The following is a 25292-nucleotide window of genomic DNA, read 5'->3' as shown; positions in this document are numbered from 1 at the left end:
AATTAAAATCTTCCGCTTTCAAGCTTTAAATCAGTGTTAATCTATAAACTGCGACATAACTGTTTCAGGGAAGGAATAAATTTGTCCTACAAAATAAGTAAGCTACTTTAAGCTAAAGCGTGCATATCTATTTTTTCGAATATTAGAATAAAGCTTATCTTAATTAGAAATGTAACATGCACTTCTCATTTTTTACTTTATTTACCATGTTTGAATATATGTGTTTGATGAAATTTTACTGGACTTTAAAATAAAAACATTTAGTTTTCAAAGGGGCGTTTTACATTCCGCATTTTCAACATAAGCTGTGCTCCTATAAAGCATAATATCATAATGTGTCACCTTTCTTTATGCTTATATCCTTTTGATTAGCTTCACAGACAATATCAAAGTCCTCGCAATGTAGCAAAATTCGAGGTTGATATAAACACGTGCATAGCAATTTTTAAAATGTTAAGACCCATCATATCAAAATTGAGCTGGATTCACTCATTCTAACTCCTACTAATTTGAATACTTTCGTCGTAAACAAGCAAATGGCTGATATTTAAACCGATATTTAAACATATACTTTTATAAATAATCAAATTAATATACATGATACATTATCTTCCTTGTAAGATATTGATTCAAATATAAAATCAAGAACTCATCAGTACTTTATACAACTTATAATCATTTAAACATTTTAGCTTGTAGAAAACTTGTACAACAAAATCAAAGAACTGCACACTTGTCTTCCTGTAAATGTTGGACCAATAATATTCATGAATAGTGCTTTCATTAGCCAATGTTTCATTTAAAATTGCTATAATTAATTCTCTGTCTTTTTTACCTGTTTTCCATATAGAAAAATTGTGGTGAATATACATCTGTTGCAACTACAGGATGGGCTATGATGATGTCCCACAGCATCCATTAGAAAGACTTCGACCAATGAGAGAGAACTATGAACTGAGAATGAAAACCTTTCAGCAATGGTCTAATCCAAATATATCTCCGAAGGAACTGTGTGACGATGGATTTTATTACATGGGAACATCTGATAGAGTGCAGTGTGCATTTTGTGGGTGTGTTCTGAGTGGATTGAGACCTGGCGATAACGTTCATCAACAGCATGCTATTAATTTTGGACAATGTCAAAAAGTTTGCAAGTATGCAAAATATGAAGAGAGACTTGCATCATTCCGAAATTGGCCACATAATCTACGTCAGAGTCCTATGGATCTGGCTTCAGCTGGATTTTATTATACAGGTGTAGTGTTTTAAGTATGAACTGATTTGGTTAAATATACAATAATTATTAACACATATGCAAAAGTCATACTTCATGTAAAATAAACTACAAATGCACATTGATTCATTTAATTTTTGAAAAATATACACTGATTTATTGAAATTCAGGGGTTACAAAATGATTAGAAACGTTTGGAGCTATATGACCAAAAGAGACCTAAAGAATAGCTAAACTAATCTCAGGTTCTCTTTGCCTGAGGGAGTTTACTTTGGTCAACTGTGCCTGAGGGAGTTTACTTTGGTCAGCTGTGCCTGAGGGAGTTTACTTTGGTCAGCTGTGCCTGGGGGAGTTTACTTTGGTCAACTGTGCCTGAGGGAGTTTACTTTGGTCAACTGTGCCTGAGGGAGTTTACTTTGGTCAGCTGTGCTTGAGGGAGTTTACTTTGGTCAGCTGTGCCTGGGGGAGTTTACTTTGGTCGGCTGTGCCTGAGGGAGTTTACTTTAGTCAACTGTGCCTGAGGGAGTTGGAACCTTAGTGACCAACAGTTGTCGTTTACTTTCTTTCACTATATTTATATATTAATGGTTGAACTGCATTGAAAAAAGCGAGAATAAATAATTGTCACTCATGAGCTTTAAATAGTAATGTAAACCATATTAAAAGTTCAGTTGTATCTGAAATAGCAGCTAAGTATAATATTAATACTATATTTTTAAATTATCAAACTTACGGAAACACTGCAGTTATTTCAACTACGGATGTACAAAGTTTCGATCGCGTAATATACAGAAAAAAAAGAGATCAGTAATAATTGAAAAAATAACGAACAGTACAAAATCAACAACTGATTCATTCGAGAAAAAACAGAAAATAAACGCAAAAAATCAAATACAGCGAACAATATATGATTCCGATAGCCTGATTTGATACAGTGCATGCACAAAATAAATTTTTCAGTTAATTGAAAGTAAAATGTTGACTTATAAGAATAATTGAATATTCATTAATTTTATTTCCGTCTTTTCAGGCATACTTGACAAATGTACATGTTTCAAGTGTGGTGGGTGTGTCTGTGATTGGGAAGCTGATGATGTACCGTTAACAGAACATACGAGAATGTTTCCGGATTGTCCACTAAGTCGAACAATATCCTAGACGGAAATACCTCCTTAACAATCTTAGGAAACGACGCTACAGCTTTTCATCATACTTGTATCACAGTCTCAATCTAGTATTCGGCTTGCTTTATTGATTTTGTTTATTCACTTTTTCTTATTGTGTATAATCCATTAAAGTTTTAAAGATAAATTTCTTATAAAAGAACTAGTGACCGAAAGGTCAAAATAATATTCAATTGTATATTCATAATTATTAAAGCGACAAACGGAAAATAAAACCAAAACATGAATTTATCAAGATAATGAAATATGTCAAATGGAACTTGCTAATTTCTTATATCTTCAGTAAACATAATGTAAAATATTCGGAATTGTTGGAGGGTAAAACACAGTTATACCATTGAAAAATACAAAATTCAATGTTAAGTTATCTTATAAATCTTTACTATTATTACATTTTGGTTTTCATGATTCGCTATGTACATTTAAGTTCAAACTTTGGTGACTATGTTCAACACATCTATCCTATCAAACTTGAGATAAAGGATACAACAGATACGGTTAAGTCTGCCTCATATCTTGGTGGGTCGATTAAAAATAAAACTTAACGACAAAAGAGATGATTTCAGCTTCCCAATTGTGAACTTTCCATTTCTATGTAGCAACATTCCAGCAGCGCCTGCATACGGAGTCCCGGTTGATACGATATTCCAGGGCTTCTATTTCCTATCATGCTTTCCTTAATAGAGAATTGCTGCTCACAAGGAAGATATTAAAACAAGAGTTCCAAGTGGTGAAGTTCAACTCATCCCTTCGTTAATTTTACGGACGACATCACGAGTTAGTTGACCATTTTGGAATAAATGTTTCACAGATGACGATGGATATGTTCCAACTGTCGTAACTATTATCCCATTCCCTTTTCCCCGAATGTGACCTATCGAATTTGACTTATCACCGGGTGTGTACTTACATGAGCAAATCGACGGTTGTCACATGTGGAGCAGGATCTGCTTACCCTTCCGGAGCACCTGAGATCGCCCCCAGTTTTTGGTGGGGTTCGTGTTGCTCAGTCTTTAGTTTTCTATGTTGTGCTTTGTGTACTGTCTGTTTGTCTGATTGTCTGTTGGTCTTTTTTTTTCTTTTTTAGCCATGGCGTTGTCGGTTTATTTTCGACTTATGAGTTTGAATGTCCCTTAGGTATCTTTCGCCTCTCTTTTGAACAAGCAGGGTATTTTATAAAATTCGAGTAATACAATGTCGGTTGTTTCCCTGTACAGTGAACGAATTGAGAATTTTTACAATGACACGTTGAATTCAAAAATGTTAGCAACCCATATATATTACATTTGTGCGACACATATACTAATATACAAGGAATATGTTATATATCGTTGTTGCTGATGATTGTTTGCATTCTTCTTCAAAAGGTAGTTTATTTTACGAAAAACAAGTATATTATGACACAAATTCAGACTTCCCAAGATATATTTAAAGATATAGAAAGAAAATGTTAATTTATATTATCATGGTGTAATGAAATGAGATTTTTGTAAGTTTCAGACACTTAAAAATGATCGATTATGAGTGCAGTATGACGCAGGAATTACTTCTATTTTAAAGAAAGTTTGGATATCTAGAACTGCGACACCATATAGTTGCAATGGCAAAATTGATGGTATAGGTATTCTATCTAGACCTTCCTGTAGCTCGGTTAATGTGACGAATACATTCAACTCTGCTTCTCGGCGTAGACTCGGCCATGGTCGTCGTCATTATTTATCACCTTCTCTTCGTGGTGTTTTCATTGATATCATACAAGAAGCTGCATTTGCTCCCCCTTTCGAAACTTCAATCTCTGTACAACTCACATTTAAGCCAAAACAAACTTACAGCTATCACAGACTTTTCAAACCAGTTCTCATTGTGAAAGATGTTACGGAGAAACGATCTTTTCTAAAACTTTCTTTTGCAAACAAAGTTCTCGATGCCATTAATTTAGGCAATATACTTCATTCATCATAAATCAGTTCGCTCAACAATACCTCCCTATTCAAAAGATCAACATATTCCTATCATTCCTATACCATACCTACATGACCTATTACGACTACAATTTTCAATTATAAACACGTGTTGCAGGATCTCGATATTGACAAATTCAAAAGTCCACCTCTGCTAGTTCCCTATTCATATAATCTGGCAGGCCACGTTATACTCCGGATCTGAACATTGACAACAAAACTTCTCTTCGAAATGTGTTAACCAAAAGGACGAAATACGGTTAGCCTATATTCATAAAATGGAAACACAAATTTAAAACACTAATTGATTCAGTCGAAGAGTATGCCAGGCAATCGGCTAAACGCGTAAAAAATGACGTAGATACTCTTTCTGAATGGGTTAAGGCTGTGAGGTCCTTAATACAAAAAAAAAACTGAATGGGTCTATAATCACTCATGCTACATCTCTCTTCAAAGACCCAAATGTTGTCCTCGCAGATAAAGCCCGAATAACATCGTATTCGTGTGTAAATCAAATTACAAAATCTGCTTACATCGGAATTAGGTATTGACAATTCCCTTGGAGACTCCACATATTACACACGATACTTACCATAGAGGAAATCCTGAAAAAATCATAGGTCTGTTCTGTGATCCTTTGGATGTTAATCAAACATAAAGGGTACCAAAATTGCAAAAGTGTCTTACAAACAATGTTATATTGCTGGGTCTTCCAAGTGCTCCAAGAAACCTCTTTCAAAACTATCAACATCAATTATTTAATACTCAATCAAAGATTGCTGTGAAAAGGCTTACTTAGTGGCGGTGTGATTCAGATTTAGATACTTAACAAATCAAAAGATCCATTAGAGTACAATATATGTCTCTTTCCTCTTGCAATACCATAAAACAGTAGACCTCTCAGCAAACACTCTTATATCTGTAAATATGTGAGGTCGTAAATATGTGAGGCTGAGGAAAATATAGCTCACCACTATTCACGCCGTACTGGTACTGTTCCCAAATTGTATAGTACTAAGCGAAAAAAAAACTTCTGTAACATGAAATGGAGATTGTGGTTGATCTATTTTATAGATTTTTGTACCCTTTATAGATTAATTGCAAAGTTGATTTACGGATATAAGAGCGTTTACTGAAGACAAAAAAACCAAAATCTGCGTTGAATTTTAGGAATTTATGCTGTTCGCTCAAGGAGCCAAAATGTCACGGCAGCTGTGAGTGGTTAGGGGAACTATCATAGTTGATGTTGAATTTGTGTTTTATAAGACATGGGAGTGTCAATTTTAAATATTCATGAAGACATTTAAAAAAAGGAAATGTAGTGTAGTTTCAAAATATTCCACGTTTAAATGTTGATATGTCTTGCTCATGGTGGACTACCGAAAAACTGTAATGTTGCAGTACTTTAAATTATAAGGTATTATATCGGCTTACATATTACTTGAATATCAACAAAAATAGTTTCATAATAAATAACATTGCGTTAGAGTTAAAATTCCTAGGCATCTTATAATAATAAGATTAGTTTTGAATACATTTTGTGTAGCCTTAAAATAAACCAATGTTGTAGATTTAAGTTTCTGTTTCTGGACCCTATCTGAACACGATATGTAATCATAAATCTTGATACATGAAAATGATATGAAGATCTGAAGAATTTAGTCGGACTTACATGTACTCCTTAAAATCATTCTGTAAAACAATTGCCCAGACTCTATACACGAAATTGGGGAACTTAGCTTCAACGCTTCACAATGGCTCATTATCTATACACCAAACAGATGAATTTTGTCACGAAACAGGACAGAGAAAAAAGAACCACAATAATTTTGAAATATTTGTAATATGTTATTAAAATCATGAATAATAAATCAGTTATTTATTGACAAAATTGAACAAACTGACTGCTAATAACGAAATATTATTTCAAGTCTCCGCTTTTATGAATGCTTGATACAAAAAATAGAAAATGCCACTTTAAGAAAAATGAATCTTTGTATAAATAGGTTATCCCCCCCCCCCCCCCCCCCCCCCGCCCCCTACAGATATACTTATATATGATGAGATGATTAAAGCCATAAATTTTCTCCTTGACAACATTTATGTATGTTTCGGCAATAAAGCTCATCGACAAATTGTAGGTATTCCTATGGACACCAAGTGTGCCCCTTTAATAGCAGACTTGTTTCTGTACTGTTATGGCCAAACTCAGTAAAGACCCGTCTAAATTCCATTTAATTGATAAATTCAACAACACTTACCGTTATCTTGATGATATTGTTTCGTTAAATAACAAGAATTCTTTAAATATACTGCCGAAATTTACCCAAAGGAAATATAAATCAAACATTAACAGCAATAAGTGTCCTTTCCTAGATTTAGACATTTCAGTTTTACACCAGAAACTCTACACAAAAATTTACGACGAAAGGGATGATTTTTCTTTCCCTATTGTTAATTTTCCTTTTTTGGACTGTGATGTGGACAGTTCCTTTGGCACCGTCTTACGGTGTTTATATATCCCAACTCCTTCGCTATGCCCGTGTCTGTAGCGACGTTTTGGATTTCAATAAGCGTAATCTATGTATTACTGGTAAATTATTAAGTCTGGGATTTCGTTACCATGAATTACTTAAAACCTTTACTAAATTCTTCTATAGATACAAAGATTTGGTTCGCAAGTTTGGCTGTACCTGTAAAAGAACTTATTTCAGACGGAATAGCACATCCTAAATTTTACGATGATGTTGTTTACCCAGCCCGGAAATTTATATACGACCCGGCTACGGTAAACTTATCAATCCTTTAAATAAACTTATTCTAAAAGGTTACCTATTCAACACTGTAATTAGATCTTTGAATATTGTTTTTATTGGTATAAATATTTAATTTTGTTATCAGTAAATTAAAACCATACTAAATAATATTTTTATACACATATGCACTTTCGTGCAAGGTACATGTACTACAATCTGTCGATACCTATATTTTGGCATTGCACAAGGTCGTGTTTTTCTCTGACTGTTAAAGACGTCTTTACACTAAATCCATTGGATGTTGGATGTGTACTGATTAATATATTAGTCTTAGATACATGATTTCTTTTATTAGTTGTTATTGGCTTTGAACTAGCTGTCAGTAACTGCGAGTACTCTCAGATTTGTACTTTTGTGTCTTTTGTTGTTAGGGGTGTATAAATACCTTGCCACGTCCGGTCTGTGCTATTGTAATATGTTTTTCTGCTTTGTGTCGATCTGATCGGTTAAGCCATTTTTAACTGATTTTTACAGTATGTTCTTATGTTGTGCATGCTGCAACACCACAGCCCGGGTTAGGGGGGAAGGGTTGAGCGCTCACAAACATGTTTAACCCCGCAACAATATTTATATATGTCCCTGACTCAAGTCAAGAGCCTGTAGTTCAGTGGTTGTCGTTGGTTCATGTCTGTTAAATTTGTTTTTCGTAAATTGTTTTCTTATAGAATAGGCCATTAGTTTTCTCATTTGAATTGTTTCGTATTTTTTCATGTCGGGGCCTTTATAGCCGACTATACGTTATGGTTTTTTTCTCATTGTTGAAGGCCGTACGGTTGCCTATAATTGCTTACATCCACTTCATTTGAACTTGGTGTATAGTTGTCTCTTGACAATCATACCACATCTCCTTATTTGTTTATCATAAGCATCCCTATCTCGCCTTCTGTAACAATAACTAGACCATCACTTGTATTTGTATACAATATATATTGATTATCCTGCTCTTCTTCCTTCTGAATGTCAAGTTTTATACAAGTAATTTTACTCGGTCACCAACGGATATGTATTCCTGTATCTAGCTTTCTTTGGCATATACTAGTATTGCACTGACATTTTGGAAAACCTTATATGGGTGTTACAGATAGTTTGTTGGGTTTTTTCAGGTCAGATCAATTACATTAAATTACAAAGAAAAAAGAACCACAATAATTCCAAATGTTTGTAATTAAAACCATGGAAGTACTATCATATCATCATGTAAAAACACAAGAGTGGACGTGGCAGGGTACTTATACATCCCCACAACAAAATGTATTACTTCCATGTTAAAACAAAAGGAAATTCAAAATTCTTGTATAGGGATTACTGATGTCAAAAAGTTATACTATATAAAAAAAATATAAATAAAATTTTCTGAAAATCTTTAAATATTAGAACAGCAAAGTTGTTTTATATACCAAATACAAAACCTAATTTCAAGTTACTAGAGCAATATCAAATAAAATATTGTAGAGCAGAATCTGCTTGTCCTGCCACAGCACCAGAGATCATTCCCGGTTTTGATGGAGTTTGTGTTGTTCGGTCTTCAGTTTTTTTTATGTTGTGTTTTGTTGACTTTTTGTTTGTCGTTTTTTTTTCCAAATGTGTTGTCAGTTTTCCTTTTATTTATGAGTTTGAATATCCCTTTGGTATCTTCCACCTCTCTTTTCCAGACGAGACAAAACATGACTACATCATTTCAAAAGGGACTAGCAAAACATATATTCAAAAAGGTACTAAGTAATGTTTACCATACTAGCAATAGATTTTTTTTCGAAATGTACTTTGCATGGAAATCTTCCAACACATACCTCTGATTTAAAGGTCGTCTCAAACACACTGACGTTATAGATAACATTAAGAAGGTATAACAAATATTTGTTGAATTATTCACAGGTCAGATCATTTACATTAAGGACTAAGACAAAAGAACCACAATAATTCTAAATATTTGTAATTTAAACTTAAAGAAAGTTTGAATACATTTACAGTGATTACTGATATATCTAACAGATCTGCTATTTAAGTAATGGTAAATAAAATTTTCTGAAAATCGTTAAATATTAGAACAGCAAAGTAGTTTTATAAACCAAATACAAAGATAATTGTCAAGTAAGGGAACGACCATTTAACTTCAAAAGGGGGGGGGGTATGGATTTTCTACAAAAATATTCTGATCCCCAATTTGATCAAAAAAATACAGATGACAAAAAAAAATATTCTGAATCCAGATTTTCCCAATACCTTCTAGTGTTTTATTCTGAAAAAAATAATTTGATTGATAGCGTCGAAAAACTAAAAAAAAAAATCTGACTCGGACAAAATACTATAATCCCCCCACCCTTTTTGAAGTTAAATGGTTGCTACCTAACTGGAGCAATATCACAAAACTGGTAGGATCGTGCATTATCTGCTACTTTACAACAAAGACTGGAATTTCTCTTAAAGACTGGAATTTCTCTTAAAGACTGGAATTTCTCTTAAAGACTGGAATTTCTCTTCTCTTTCTTTGAAATTTTTTGGGCAGTGGTTTTGATAAGCGTTTGAATTTACATGGGTAACAATACGGGTGGCACATGTAGAGCAGAATCTGCTTGTCCTGCCACAGCACCATAGATCACTCCGGATTTTGATGGGGTTTGTGTTGTTCGGTCTTCAGTTTTTTATGTTGTGTTTTGTTGACTGTCGTTATTTTCCAAATGTGTTGTCAGTTTTCCTTTTATTTATGAGTTTGAATAACCCTTTGGTATCTTCCACCTCTCTTTTCCAGACGAGACAAAACATGGCTACTTTGAAATCATTTCAAAAGGGACTAGCAAAAACATATATTCAAAAAGGTACTAAAGTAATGTTAACCTTACTATAGCAATAGATTTATTTTGTTTCGAAATGTACTTTGCATGGCAATCTTCCAACATATACCTCTGATTTAAATATGTACAACCCACCATTTTTTCTTAAAATGCCTTGTACCAAGTCGGGATTATGGCAGTTGTTGTCAAATAATTCGTTTCTATGTATGTTGGCGTTTGTTTTTGTTGCACTTCAGTGTTTCTGTTGTTCCTTTGTTTTCCTCTTATAGTTGATGTGTTTCACTCGGTTTTAGTTTGTAACCCGGATTTGTTTTCTCTCAGTCGATTTATGACTTTTAAACACCGGTATACTACTGTTGCCTTTATTTAAAGGTCGTCTCAAACACACTGACGTTATAGATAACATTAAGACGGTGTAACAAATATTTGTTGAATTATTGACAGGTCAGATCAATTACATTAAAGGACTAAGACAAAAGAACCACAATAATTCTAAATATTTGTAATTTAAACTTAAAGAAAGTTTGAATACATATACAGTTACTGATACATTGTATATCTAACAGATCTGTAATTCAAGTAATGGTAAATAAAACTTTCTGAAAATCGTTAAAATTCGAACAGCAAAGTAGTTTTATAAACCAAATACAAAGATAATTTTCAAGTAACTAGAGCAATAGCACAAAACTGGTAGGATCGTGCATTACCTGCTACTTTACAACAAAGACTGGAATTTATCTTCTATTTCTTTGAACGTCTATAGACAGTTGATTTGATAGTCGACATCAACGATTTTTTTTAAAATTACATTACTTTGTTTGATAACGTTTGATTTTGTCCGTTTTTATGGACTTCCCCTTTTTGAATTTACCTTGGAGTTCGGTTGTTATACATTTTTACATGGGTAACAAGACGGGTGTCATATGTGGATCAGGATCTGCTTACCAAGCCGGAGCAACATAGATCACCCCGGATTTTGGTGGGGTTTTGTGTTGCTCAGTCTTTAGTTTTCTAGGTTGTGTTTTGTTTTGTTTGTCTTTTTGTTGGTTTTTTTCATAATGTTGTCAGTATGCCTTCCATTTATGTGCTTGAATATATATATTCCTTCGGTATCTTCCGATTCTTTTTTGCAGACGAGACAAAAATGGCTACCTGAAAATCATTCCAATAGGGACTAGTAGAAATATTTATTCAAAAGGCCTCCGGCTGCGGGATTTTCTCGCTGTGGTGAAGACCCATTGGGGGCCTTTGGCTGGTTTTTGCCCTTTGGTCGGGTTGTTGTCTCTTTGACACATTCCCCATTTCCATTCTCAATTTTACTAATTAAAAGTAATGTTTACCATTCTAAATAAATTTTTAAAAAATCCAAATATACTGTGCATGGTAATCTTCCAACACATACCTCAGATTCAAATGTCGTCTCAAATGCACTGATATTATTGATAACATTATAGGGGTGTAACAGATATTTTATTGAATTTTTCAGAGGTCAAATCAATTATATTAAAGGAATAAGATAAAAGAACCACAATTATGTCAAATATTTGTAATTTAAACTCAAAGAAAGTTTGAATACATATACAGTGATTACTGATATGTCATAAGTTCTGCAATTTAAGTAATGGTAAATAAAATCTTCTGAAAATCTTTGAATATGAAGAACAGCAAAGCAGTTTTATATACAAAAACATAATTTAGAGCATTAGTGCAAAACTGGTAAAATCTTTGCATTTTCTGCTGCTTTACAATTAAAACTTGAATTTTTTCTTCTTTTTCTTTCAACTTCTAAACAGACAGTGAATTTGATAAACAGTTGTCCATGTGGATCACTTAATACTAGTAGTCATTTACTATTCCGGTAAAAATAATGAGATACAGATTTAAATCAGGAACTTAGCAATCCAACTATTGAAGACATCCTGGATTGAATATGAGCCCTCTCAAACATGTCAGGAGCCTGTAGTTCAGTGGTTGTCGTTAGTTCATGTCTGTTATATATGTTTTTCGTAAATAAAATTGTTAAAGATAAGGCCGTTAGTTTTTTTCTTGTTTTTCTTGTTTCAAATTTTTCATGTCGGGGCCATTTATAGCCTACTATACGGTATGGGTTTTTCTCATTGTTGAAAGCACTCAGGTAGCCTATAATAACTTATATCCCCTTCATTTTAACTCTGTAATTGGTACTTGTCTCATTGGAAATCATACCACATCTATTAATTTTTATAATGAAGATGCAACCTTTGTCATCTCTTTTTGTCAAAAAAGGGCAATAATAAGCAAAATTAACATTAATGAAATACATGAAATAAATTTTATCAAAACAAAAAGTTAAAATGACAGAAAGAAATATAAAACAGATTCAGTAAATACACACCTTTCAGGTTATCACTAGATTAAACATCAAATATTAAATAAAATGTTTCACATTATGAAGTTTTTGGGGTTAAAATACCCAGGGAAAATCTATAAAAGGTAACAAAAGAACATAGTTACCTTTTTTGTACCTTCATTTTCTGACAAAATACATGTTGTGTTGTGATAAAACACAAAAGATAGAAATGGTCAAAAGGGTCAAACATTTGCACAACTCTTCTTAACCAGTCATCCTTATGCCATCTGGATCTTTACCTTTTTCAACAACAAAGACCTTTAAATAGGTGGGAGTATGGGGCTGCCGATTTCTGTATTTTAGCTTTTCTTAATTTGTGTTATTTATATTTGCTGTTTTTGCTTTTTAATTTTGTGGTTGTACCTTTCACAAATATTCTTTCTAACCTTTTGCACCTACCACTACATGTATATTGACTGAAACTCAGCAATTTTTATTTTTAATTACACTGAAAATTAATATAAATGAGGGTACCAAATATTTCTTTATCTTTAAAATTGTAGTTTGAGAAAGAATTGTTACTGTACATTAAGATCTGAAATAATTTAAAAATTAGGCAAAAATGTGACAAAATTATTTACATAAAAAAATTATCACTTCAATTATCAGCAAACACATGACATATCACATGCACGTGTTTGTAAAATCTAACATAATAAGCATGATAAGATTAGTTGGAAAAGACTGTGAGAATTATAATGATTTCATTAAAGAAATACTGGCACGCATTGAAGATAAATCGACCTACCTTATATAAAATTGAGGTTAATATATGATAATGTGAAAGAAAAGCAATACCATGTTTAAGCTACAGGCAGAACAAAATCTATGCAGTTTTCAAAGTAATTTAAGTCTAGGTTTATATAATATGAATAACAATTAAAATTTAAAATGTATTACACATGAATACATGTAGGCACATTAAATGTACTTAACCACTACGACAGAAATGTAAATATAGTCCAAACCATATTAGAATCAAACACATTACAACCATCAAATACAACTAAAAAACTGTCAGGAACCTTGCCAGTGGTTATCTTATAAATGTCATAAATGTATCTTTAAATTCTTTCTCATTTAAGGAATTGATGACATATCTTTAATTGTTGATGTTTAATTTATTCACAGGTCTCTTGCAATATAAAGCTTGACATATTGTACAATAGTTTATTATAATAAGAACAATTGCTAGCAGTGACTTTTCCTCCGTTTCAAATGCATTATGTTGGATTAAATTATAAAATGCTTTGATGATATTACAAACGACTTCCTAAAATAAGGTGGTGATACAACGGTATAATCTTTATGTGATCTGTTTACCTTTATATTTGATTCTGAACTGATACCAGCTGAATGGCAGAGGGGAATTATACATCTTCTACATAAAACCTGTTTCTGTTTACGATCTTGATACTTAAGAAAGGTATCACTTTGTCGTCAAATGTTTACAAACTTATTTCAAGAACTTTGGAAATACATATCGTAAACTTCCTAGAACATCATAAAGTACATTTGTACTTAGAGAAAACATGGCACCTTACCTATGGATCGATGCATCTAAGATAAATGTTAAGCTTTGCAGGCTATGTACTGTTCTTGAAGGCATTCAATAGTGTGGTATGACAGACTCTTTGTCAAATTATGGGCTAAGTGGTATACAAGAGAAGGTGCAGTGTCTAATTAAGAATATTTACAGTAATGTAGAAAATAGGGTTTATTTGGTGACATTGAATCTACCTGGTTTGAACAGAAATTCAGTGTTAAACAGGGTTATGTTTTGTTACCTACACTTTTTTCAGTGCTTATGAAGAACTTGCTGGATATGTTAAATGAGTAGTGTTGGTTTTGATCTTACATTACAACTTAATGAGTGTCTCCAATTTGCAGATGATGTTCTTAATGCTTAATTGCCAGAAGATCTACAAGTCTATATGGAATTTGAAATTCAATCATAAGAAAACCAACGTTCTGGTAGTTAGAAAGCGTTTAATCCATAAAGTACCTGGTCTCTAGATGACTTTAATATCGTGGAGTTAAATGAATATAACTTCCTCAGTCATTTGTCAGTTATTATATAAATAGATCAGTGAAATCTAATTTCAATATAAACATCTGTTTGAAAGTCAAAAGGAATAACATTCTGAACTAATTATTACGTGTCCTCTGGGAGCATGGAGTTTCTAACTGTAAACTTTCAAGACACCCCATGTAACTTGGTCATAAGGCTATCAATAACATATACATGTGTGGTCTGGATGCTGTTATTTGTAATATGTCAATTATCAATAGTTGGCAATACTATGCAGCTAAAACTGATATGATTATCTAACTGGATAACCCTGGGCCCACTCTACTTTGCGATCTAGGATGGGAACAAATGACTGCTTTTATTACCTGTCAAAAAGTTGGGTACTTTAAAAGGATAACCTACCAGAGGACAGACTGTGCAAGCATATCTTAAATGAATTGTCGATTAACCAAAAATGTTGGGTACTATTCCCGAGAGATGCACAAAAAAACAGAATATACATGTATTGAGCTTGAAAAATTTAAGTGTCAATATGGAAATGCCACAAGAGAAAGTCGACGCATTGACGTTACAGCTAAAAGTAGACGAGTTTTATCATCACTGCTACTTAAATACTTGTAGGAAGTTGTACTTCGAGGACTTGTGTTTTAAATCCTCATTTAAAATTGCTTGCAAGGACATACTATGTCTATATTTAATATGACCCATATTTGATTCTGGGGATACTGAAAATTGAGAGCATTTTCTGCTCAGGAGTCAATCTATTGAACGAATATTTCCTTTTTTTTTTTTGCTACTTTACATCAAAATTTTTTTTTCTTTGCTTTAATCTCCTAATAGTTGTAGTTTAAAGGTTTGGTTGACTTGCTTGCTTTGTTTGTATAAATGTTTGCTCAAGCATTGTAATTAAGATTGACATCTGCAATCAATAGATAGGCGGGGCTTTAGCTTGTATACATTGTACTTAAATGTTATTGGATGTTAAGTATAATCAGGGGCGGATCCAGCCATTTATAAAAGAGGGGGTTCCTAACCTAGGATAACTGGGGTGTTCCAACTATATGTCCCCATTCAAATGCATTGATCGTCAAAAAAGGGGGGTTCCAACCCCCAGAACCCCCCCCCCCCCCCCCCCCCTTGGATCCGCCACTGATAAAGTATACAAGCTGAAGCCCCGCCTATCTATTGATTGCAGATGTCAATCTTAATTACAATGCTTGAGCAAACATTTATACAAACAAAGCAAGCAAGTCAACCATACCTTTAAACTACAACTATTAGGAAAAGAGCTCTAAATGTTATACAATTGTACTACTGTGGATTCATATTTTTCATGGGTAACAATTTTCTTGGATTGAGCAAAAAAATGTATTTTCATGAATATTTGAATTCACGAATTTGCCAAAGTCTGCATATGACTATAGAAAATTTATACTTCGTTGACCATCAAAATTGGTGGTTTTCATAAACCTAAGAAATCCATGAAAATTGTTATCCCATGAATAATAATGAATCCAACAGTAATCTTGTAAATAAATGGGACTTAGTTGTAACAGATTTCTTCACTCATTGTCCATGCTGTTATAACACTTTGGAAACCATTTCTTGTGCTCGTCTTTTGGTATATCTTCCATTTCCCATTCTGCTAGTATGCCTCCGCACATGAAACATTGGCACTTATCCTCTGAACCTAAAAACATATTAAGAACAATAAATTTTGCATTAATCTTAATTTCAAGATGAAGTACATGTACATACTGATTAATGAATCTATGGACCATTTTTATAGTAACAACAAAATACAAAAAGAAATGCTCAATTTGGAACAAATGTTTTTGAAAATGATCATGATGATGGAAATATTTGATAAACTTTTATTTTTCTTCGATAAAATGTATAGTTTTGCATTTTGATTAAAAAACAAATAGATATGAATAAGTCCATAGTTCATTAAGTTGAAATAGAATGTAAAGTTGAGGGTAGATGATTCTATAAAATTATGTGTGAATAATGAAATAATTTCTTCATAATGGATATGTTAGATTTTGGTTGAGGCACAAAATTATTTCTATTAGTTTATGATCTGAGAGAATACTAATTTTGACGAGATGATTTAATTATATCAGATAAATTATCCCATGTATCTAATTAACCTAGTTGCTAATACCTTTATACATAAGTACCTATACCTTGGTATTCAATTATATTCTTAATTCAAGGGCTTGTGTTTCCTATCATGATTTCCTTGATAGAGGGTTGCTGCTCACAAGGAAGCTATTAAACAAAAGAGTTTCAAGTGGTGAAGTTGAAATCATTACTTCGAAAATTTTACGAACAGCATCACAAGTTGGTTAACCGTTATAGAACCACCCCCGGATCCTAGTGGGGTTCCTGTTGCTCAGTCTTTAGTTTTCTATGCTGTGTTTTGTATACTGTTATTTGTCTTTTGTTCTTTTTCTTTTTTAGCCATGGCGTTGTCAGTTTATTTTCGACTTATGAGTTTGAATGTCCCTTTGGTATCTTTCATCTCTCTTTAAGTAGTAATCCAACCAAGTAGCTTAAACAATTGAGATCATGCAACATTATGTTTTGTATTCAGAAAGCCAAAACTGTGCATTTAACAGACAGGATGATTCATGTATTTCAACCTGGGGGAGATTATGATAATCTTTTTATCTTTATAGCAAACGAACCTTTGTAATATAGCCCTGCAGATGCTAAATCATTGGGTTTTAAATGATGATCACTTGGCCAATTTTCATAACTTTCCAATCTTGTGCTGTACAAGGCATATTTTGAATTATGAACCTTTGCCACAGGTACCGGTTTAGCTTTTTCTACAAGGTCATCTTTTTGTTCATTCTGAAATCCAAAATTATGTGGTTCAGGTTGATGTACGGGTGAACCTTGTTGTGCTTGATCTGGTTGGTCTGTATACTCACTAAAATCTGGTGCACAATCAATTTCGAGGTCATTTTCATCATAACTCACCGTATCACCCCTCACCTGTGGACACTTCCCAAAATGTCTTTTGTGTTCTTCATGAACGTCATCACCTTTCTGCCACCCACTTAGCACTCCCCCACAATATGCACACTGAACTTTGTCACTTATTCCTATGTAATAAAATCCATCTTCGCATAAAATATTATGACTAATTATAGTATCTTTAGGCCAGCTATTAAAAGTGTTTTTTCTTAAGATTTTATCATTTCTCAGAGGTTCTAATCTGTCTAAGGGATGCTGCGGTACCTCGTCATATCCACCATGGTGATCATGTATATTCAATCTGTTCATCATTGACAACATTCTGGATGGATTACAATCTTTTCAACTAACTAAAAAGAAAAGATTTGAGAATTTCATCATGTTAATACTATTTATCCGTTAAATATTTTTCTAATTTTTCTCTTCTTTAAATAGGCATAAATTAAGTTCCTACTAAACACTAACATATATATGTAGAGGATATCAATAAAAAGAGAGAGATGATAGTGCTTACACTGATGTTATAACAAGTCCTGATCTTATCTTTAAGTACAAAGGTATTTGCATGAGATCTTGGTTATTAATTTCAAAGAAGTTCCATGAAAGTTTGATGCTAAGAGTAATACATTTGGGTGCATACCAAGCATAACACAAACTAAATGCCAATTTAAACTTGTGTGCACAGAATGATGTCTACATTATGTTTTCTGAGGAGGACAGATACTTTAAAAGTATGTTTTATCAGATTATCGTGGTAGAGGGACGTCATCCAAAATTCCAAGAAAAATAAACGCTGAGTCCCCGAGAAAATAAAGCAGTTTTTCCAGGATCAAAAAAAAAATTACTCATTAATTCAATAGTCCTTGTAAGTGTAAATCCCAGAGTTCTTGAAAAGTGGTGGTTCGAAGTTTTTGACCACCAAATTTTGCAAAGGAGTTTAAGGACCAATACAATTTTAGCATTTTGCAATAGAAATAATAGTGGGACCATCAGATTTGGTTCAAGGCCCACCATCGAAAGAAAGATTTTGAGACCTCTGAAATCCTGCTTTCCCGCAGAAAATAAAAGCCCTATCCTGATGTCTCAAAAATAGGTCCTTCTGCCCCATCAAAAATGTCAATCACTGAAAGATGTTGTTATGTCCAAAAGAGACAATGCAGAGTGGAATTGTTTGATGTGCAAAACTGACGTGCAAATTGTTGTGGTCGTCGTTTGGGATAGCTGCTTTGAGTGGTTCCACGGTGACCACCAAAAATGTGTCTATATAAACATGCAACCAAAAGAACTTACTGGATGTGCAGAAGTTGCCTTCTAAATAAACTATACAATGTGTTTATATGCAATATTTTATTGTTGAATTAATTTACATGTAGAATAAAGGGGTTTTCTCTACGAGAAAAAAATTGAAAACAACACGTTTAATAATTTCATGCGTCCGAAGCGCTTTTCTGGATTTACCTTCATCAGGAACGCTCAAAGCCAAACATTTGAAATCCGAGGGATGTATAAGTACCGAAACGGTTGAAGAGCGATATGACAAAAATACCTAAAACAAATAGCCAAATCCAGCTGAGGTCAACTTTGCATGAGGGAGTTGAAACCTTAGTTTCTTTATAATTTCAAAATTTATAAACGGACAATTTTAGAAAAGTTTGTTATAAATCATGTCAGTACAGAAGTACTGACTACTGAGCTGATGATACCCTCGGGGACTGATAGTCCACCAGCAGTGGTATCGACCCAGTGATGTAAAAAATTGAAAACAACACGTTTAATAATTTCATGCGTCCGAAGCGCTTTTCTGGATTTACCTTCATCAGGAACGCTCAAAGCCAAACATTTGAAATCCGAGGGATGTATAAGTACCGAAACGGTTGAAGAGCGATATGACAAAAATACCTAAAACAAATAGCCAAATCCATCTGAGGTCAACTTTGCCTGAGGGAGTTGAAACCTTAGTTTCTTTATAATTTCAAAATTTATAAACGGACAATTTTAGAAAAGTTTGTTATAAATCATGTCAGTACAGAAGTACTGACTACTGAGCTGATGATACCCTCGGGGACTGATAGTCCACCAGCAGTGGTATCGACCCAGTGATGTAAAAAATTGAAAACAACACGTTTAATAATTTCATGCGTCCGAAGCGCTTTTCTGGATTTACCTTCATCAGGAACGCTCAAAGCCAAACATTTGAAATCCGAGGGATGTATAAGTACAGAGAAGCTCTACTGATAGTCAACTTTATTATTTACAAAATTTTATTGATAGAACTTCCGATTCCTGTGCATCTATTAAATAAGGGTGGGTCTTTTCACCACCGAACACCACTACACACCACCGAACACCCAAAAAACCACAACCAATAAGAAAAACAGTGATGCAATAAAACGATAAAATAAATTAAACAAGCATTCTGAGAGTATTGCATGGCAATACATAGTCCCCTTCCGGGTAAAAATTCATTATACTGGAACAAAATGCTAACTTGTTCTATACCTTGTCATGGTGTAAACAAAAAGAAAATATCAAGTCAATATCTTCAAGCATGACTAAAAACAGTGTGCAAAACTGATAATATGAGTGAATTTTTCAAGTCCAAGGACCATAACTCTACACAAAATTATCAGACCGAAACAAAAATTTGAACTTGATCTGTAACTTGTCACGATAAAACTATATACCAATTATCAATCAATATCTTCAAGCATGATGAAAAAAGGTGTGGAAAACACTCTAACATTAGATATGACTAATATTTCTCTAAAATTAGATATGATGTAATACAATGTATAGAATTGAGAATGGAAATGGGGAATGTGTCAAAGAGACAACAACCCGACCATAGAGCAGACAACAGCCGAAGGCCACCAATTGGTCTTCAATGCACTAGTTCAGTGATAATGAACGCCATACTAAACTCCAAATTGTACACAAGAAACTAAAATTAAAAATAATACAAGACTAACAAAGGCTAGAGGCTCCTGACTTGGGACAGGCGCAAAAATGCGGCGGGGTTAAACATGTTTATGAGATCTCAACCCTCCCCCATGCGCAAAAACTCTCCCCCTATACCTCTAGCCAATGTAGAAAAAACAAACGCATAACAGTACGCACAGTAAAACTCAGTATAAGAGAAGTCCGTATCCGATGTCAGAATGGGAAACAAAAGAAAATAAACAAAACGACAATAATACATTAATAACAACAGACTACTAGCAGTTACTGACATGCCAGCTCCAGACTTCAATTAAACTGATTGAAAGATTATGTCTTCATCATATGAATATCAGGCATAATCCCTCCTGTTAGGGGTTTAGTATTATACCGTCATAAAATATATGAGAAGAACATAACCCGTGTCATGCCAACAACTGGTTTTAAAATAAATGTGTTTAATTCCGATGCAAATACCCTATAAGTGAATCAATATTAAAGCCAAAATATGCAATCTTTAATGATCTGACAACAGTATCGTAACTATATCCCTTCTTAATAAGTCTGTTTAAAGGTTTTGTTAGCTTTTGAGGTGTATACTGACATTTTTGTGCTTTGTAAAGAATATTACCATAAAAGATTGGATGTGAAATACCCGAACGTATAAGATGTCTGCATGTTGAGTTATATTTACGAATGATGTCCTTATACCGATGATAAAATTTAGTAAATGTTTTGACTAGTTTATGATATCGAAAACCCTGGTGTAATAATTTTTCAGTAATACATAAATTTATCTCGCTAAAATCTAATACGTTGTTACATACACGAGTGAATCGTACAAGTTGAGATATATAAACACCATAAGATGGTGACAAGGGAACGTCACCATCTAAAAATGGATAATTAACGATAGGAAATGAAAAATCATCTCTTTTATCATAAATTTTTGTATTAAGCTTCCCGTTAATGATATAGATATCAAGATCGAGGAAAGGACAGTGGTCATTGTTAGTATTGGCTTTATTTAAAGTAAGTTCAACAGGAAAAAATTTCTTTAGTATACATACTGAAGTCGTCATTATTAAGAGCCAATATATCATCCAAATATCTAAAAGTATTGTTAAATTTTTTTATCAGATGTTGTTTCGATGGGTCTTTGCTGATTTAAGTCATATTTCCAAATTATATTCAAATATAATTTATAGTTCCAAATATTTTTTCTATCATTTGTCACAAAGTAATATAGATTTGTAACTTATCTATAAAATGTCAACAACTCTTATCTATACACAATGTAATGTAATGAAATATATCCCTTAATAAAAATAGATTATTATCTAATTAAAGGATTTCACTTCATAATTTTTTATATATATATAGAGCATTCAGAAAATTAGTTTATACAAAATAACAAACAATCCTGTAAAAAATTCTTCAAACAATTTACCAAAGAATGTCTTTTAAAAAATGAGTTATCTCCCTTTGTACAGAAATATGGTTTACATACAAAATGTAGTACTCTAACATTAGATATGGACCATGATAACTCTGGACTAAATCATCAGACCGGAACAAAATTCGAACTTGATTTATAACTTGTCATGATAAAACTAAATACCAAATATAAAATCAGTATCTTCAAGAACGAAGAAAAAAGTGTGGAAAACTGATTTGCCGGACTGACGGATGGACAGACGGACGGACGTACAGACAGACGGACAGAGTGCAAACCTAAAGTCCCCTTCGACTTCGTCGGTAGGGAACTAATTACGTATAATTAAATCAATTTTTAGATTTTTATGTGCATCATTTTTATGTTAAAGTTGATAATCAATATAATCAATATAAAGAAAAACGTCTCCGGATTCATCACTATTTTTCCGGATTACATGGGTTACACTAATGACAGGACGATTGACCGGAAAGTGACAGGACAATGACCGGATGAGATATAAATGATCATACCTTTTTGTTATTTGGTAAATTGTTTTCATATTTGGAGAACTTTGAGATACAAAACTATATTAAATGAAAATCTAAAAAAAAAATTCAAAAAAATATTTTTGAGCAAAAAAAAATGACCGGACGGATTTCACAGGCGCCGATGTACGCTTTGAATATATTGAACTGATCGACAAAAAGTGTTAATATCTCTTTTGTTTTACATTATTTGTACATGAAATTAAGAAATTTTCGAGATTAATAAATATATTATATGAAAATATAAACTTTATAGTAAAAAAAATATATTTTTCTACAAAAAAAATGATCGACTGAAAGTGTTAATAACATCTTTATTTTTCAATATATTTTCCTTAAATTAAGAAATCTTTCAGATAAACTTATATTTTATATGAAAATACAGACAAATCCGTAAAAAATATATTTTTGAGCCCAAAATGTTGACCTGAGCGAGTTCACCGACACATTAAAAATACCAAAAATTTAATTAGATTATCTAATTTTGACTCTTGTCGTGATCACCAATCAAGCCAATTAACATGTCATTTAAGTTTTCACACCTGAGACATCAAATACATTAAAATTGACTTACTTTATATAATCAGGTGGCAATTAGAATCCAATCAATAAAGAATTTTGTATTTCAAAATTTATTGATGCAATTAGAACAAAATAAAAAAAAGAAAAAAGTTTGTTTCCTATATGAACCACACTAGGTTTTTTTGTAATTATGTTTTGAAATAAAAGATATATCCTGCTCCAAATTCCTACTTCCACCTCCCCGATGGTGAGCAGGGGACAGAATAATTCTGGCAGATGGAAGGGGTCGGCTAATAATGTGTTGCCGCAGTTTTTATCATTTGAACAAATATACATTTCCCAATTTTTATAATAATATAAATTCAAGATTGAAATGTGAGCCGATGATCACCATCTAGTCAACATTTTTCGTTGAAAAAAATAGTTTTTTTACAATTGATTTTATATTTTTATAAAATACAATTATTTATCTTAAAGATTTATTAATTTCACGGAAAAAATATTGTTAGATATGAGAAATATTAATAATTCCTGTCGATCAGGTCAATATTATTCGTGGCATAATTTTCGCCTGTAAAATCAGTCCGGTCAACTTGTATAAAAACATTTTGTTTTACTATAAAGTTTATATTTCCATATAAAATATTTACTTATCTCGCAGATTTCTTAATTTCATGAAAATTTTTTTGTAAAACAAAAGACATATTAACACATTTTGTCGATCAGTTCAATATAAATAAAGCGTACTTCGGCAACTGTGAAATCCGTCCGGTCAACTTTTTTTTGTAGAAAAAAAATATTTTTACTATAAAGTTTACATTTTCATATAATAAATTTATTAATCTCGCTGATTTCGTAATTTCATGAAAAAATATTGTAAAACAAAAGAGATATTAACACTTTTTGTGGATCAGTTCAATATACATCGGGAACTGTGAAATCCGTCCGGTCAACTTTTTTTGTAAAAAAAACATTTATTTGTACTATAAAGTTTATATTTTCATATAAAAAATACACAAATCTCGCTGATTTCGTAATTTCATGAAAAAATATTTTAAAACAAGACATATTAAAGCTTTTTGTCGATCAGTTCAATATATCCAAAGCGAACATCGGCGCTATAAAAATATATTTGAGGTGTCCAGTGGCAGTGGTGGTTTGCGGAGTTGTGGTGTTATAGACTCACTCTCCTTTTCTGTTCGATGTAGATATTTGGTCTCTAAATCTTATTATTTGTTAAATTAATAACTTAAATATTATATTTAGGTCACATTTATAACGATAAAAGATAAAAAAAAAATATATATATAATCTATATGTAAATTGAGTTGATTTTCGATGCTATGTATATCCTCAAACCTAACACTAAAAATTGAAAGCCATTTCAAGTTTCTATATATTTAATTCTCCTGAGAAAATACATAACTCAATTTACATATAGATATATTTGTTTCATTTTCATATACAGCATAAATTACTACCTGCTTACTCGGCATGTGACGAGGGAAAAAGAGGTTATTTCCAAGGCGTTATTTTTAGCATTGGGAATTTTCGCAATCGTAACTTGAGAATTGCCGAGAATGTCCGAGTAGTTACGATTGGGACAAGCAAAATGTATATTTTTAATAATCTTTAGTTGCAATAGTGAACAACTAGGATTGAAAAAGAGTCTATTCTTGAACTAGAAACTCTCACAAGACACATCTGCTTTTTTAAATTACATTATCATAGATTATTTCTACTAAAAGAGCTAAATGTGTGACACGTGACACTAATTACTTGAATCAAGCGTATGGCCATGCCCATTTGCGTATATACTCATATGGTCCGGGTAATTAATACGATGAACGTTGAACAGAATGTCATAAATTAAGAGTTTCTAAAAATGAAATTTTGACTTAAGATTTTAATTTGATAATCATTGTAACGTGATTAATGAAATAACATGAATTTTACCAGGAACATATCCAAGTTAAAATTATAGTTACTATAGAAGAATTTTTGCATGGTCATTATTAATTAAGTTGTCTTTACGAAACACAATACGTCGACTCAAAAAATAACTAAATGAACTGTGAAGCAAGAAGTCAACTGATTTACACAATAGCAATTGGAGCATTGAACCCTCTTTTTTTCTTCATTCTGGTGTTTATATTTGTTTTTTGTAAATTAAAATGTCTTAAACATTTCAAATTATTTTTAGTTATTAAATTTGTTCATACTCCTCTTTATACGATTTACAATTACAGTAGTTTATACGTGCTGCCCCTCTATTCTTATGTAGAAACCACTGTAAGATCGAATGAATAAGAATAATATGAACACATCAGTTAAGTGGAAATTAGAAGAAATTAAAGAAAATCTAATCTAAACGCCGGGGAGAAAGAAAAAATAAGATGTCCATGCCCGAAACACCAGTGATTACACGTACGGACGAAACTGTCTATAGGATAA

At 32.5% G+C, this 25292-nt stretch overlaps 2 protein-coding genes and 1 long non-coding RNA gene across 6 annotated transcripts in view; 1 reads left to right on the top strand and 2 right to left on the bottom strand.

The window, feature by feature from the left end:
• The first annotated feature begins 37 nt into the window (after positions 1 to 37).
• Positions 38 to 2809, top strand: LOC127725707 (uncharacterized). The gene is made up of 3 exons (XR_007993113.1): positions 38 to 97; positions 851 to 1255; positions 2265 to 2809. It is a non-coding gene; the product is annotated as an uncharacterized LOC127725707 (long non-coding RNA).
• A 9475-nt stretch (positions 2810 to 12284) lies between these two features.
• LOC127725700 (baculoviral IAP repeat-containing protein 3-like) lies at positions 12285 to 24419 on the bottom strand. The gene is made up of 3 exons (XM_052232877.1): positions 24320 to 24419; positions 17102 to 17746; positions 12285 to 16098 (listed from the first exon to the last, which is right to left on the bottom strand). The coding sequence occupies exons 2-3, from the start codon at positions 17715 to 17717 to the stop codon at positions 15971 to 15973; spliced, it is 744 nt and encodes a 247-aa protein (XP_052088837.1). The 5' UTR covers positions 17718 to 17746; positions 24320 to 24419; the 3' UTR covers positions 12285 to 15970.
• The window catches only part of LOC127725701 (baculoviral IAP repeat-containing protein 7-A-like), a 30429-nt gene continuing 17421 nt past the window's right edge, over positions 12285 to 25292 (bottom strand). Inside the window, exon 4 of one of the 4 annotated variants that reach the window (XR_007993107.1) lies at positions 12285 to 12480. The gene's annotated coding sequence lies outside the window, so the exon portion shown is untranslated. Of the gene's footprint in view, positions 12763 to 25292 lie in introns of all 4 variants that reach the window. The other 3 variants (XR_007993108.1, XR_007993109.1, XR_007993106.1) reach the window with 3 other exon arrangements.

The sequence above is a fragment of the Mytilus californianus genome, unplaced genomic scaffold, assembly GCF_021869535.1.
Source record: "Mytilus californianus isolate M0D057914Y unplaced genomic scaffold, xbMytCali1.0.p SCAF_15, whole genome shotgun sequence".
In the NCBI taxonomy this organism is placed as follows: Eukaryota; Metazoa; Mollusca; class Bivalvia; order Mytilida; family Mytilidae; genus Mytilus; species Mytilus californianus.
Note: the sequence above shows the minus strand (reverse complement) of the source record. Positions and strands in the feature narration are given on the sequence as shown.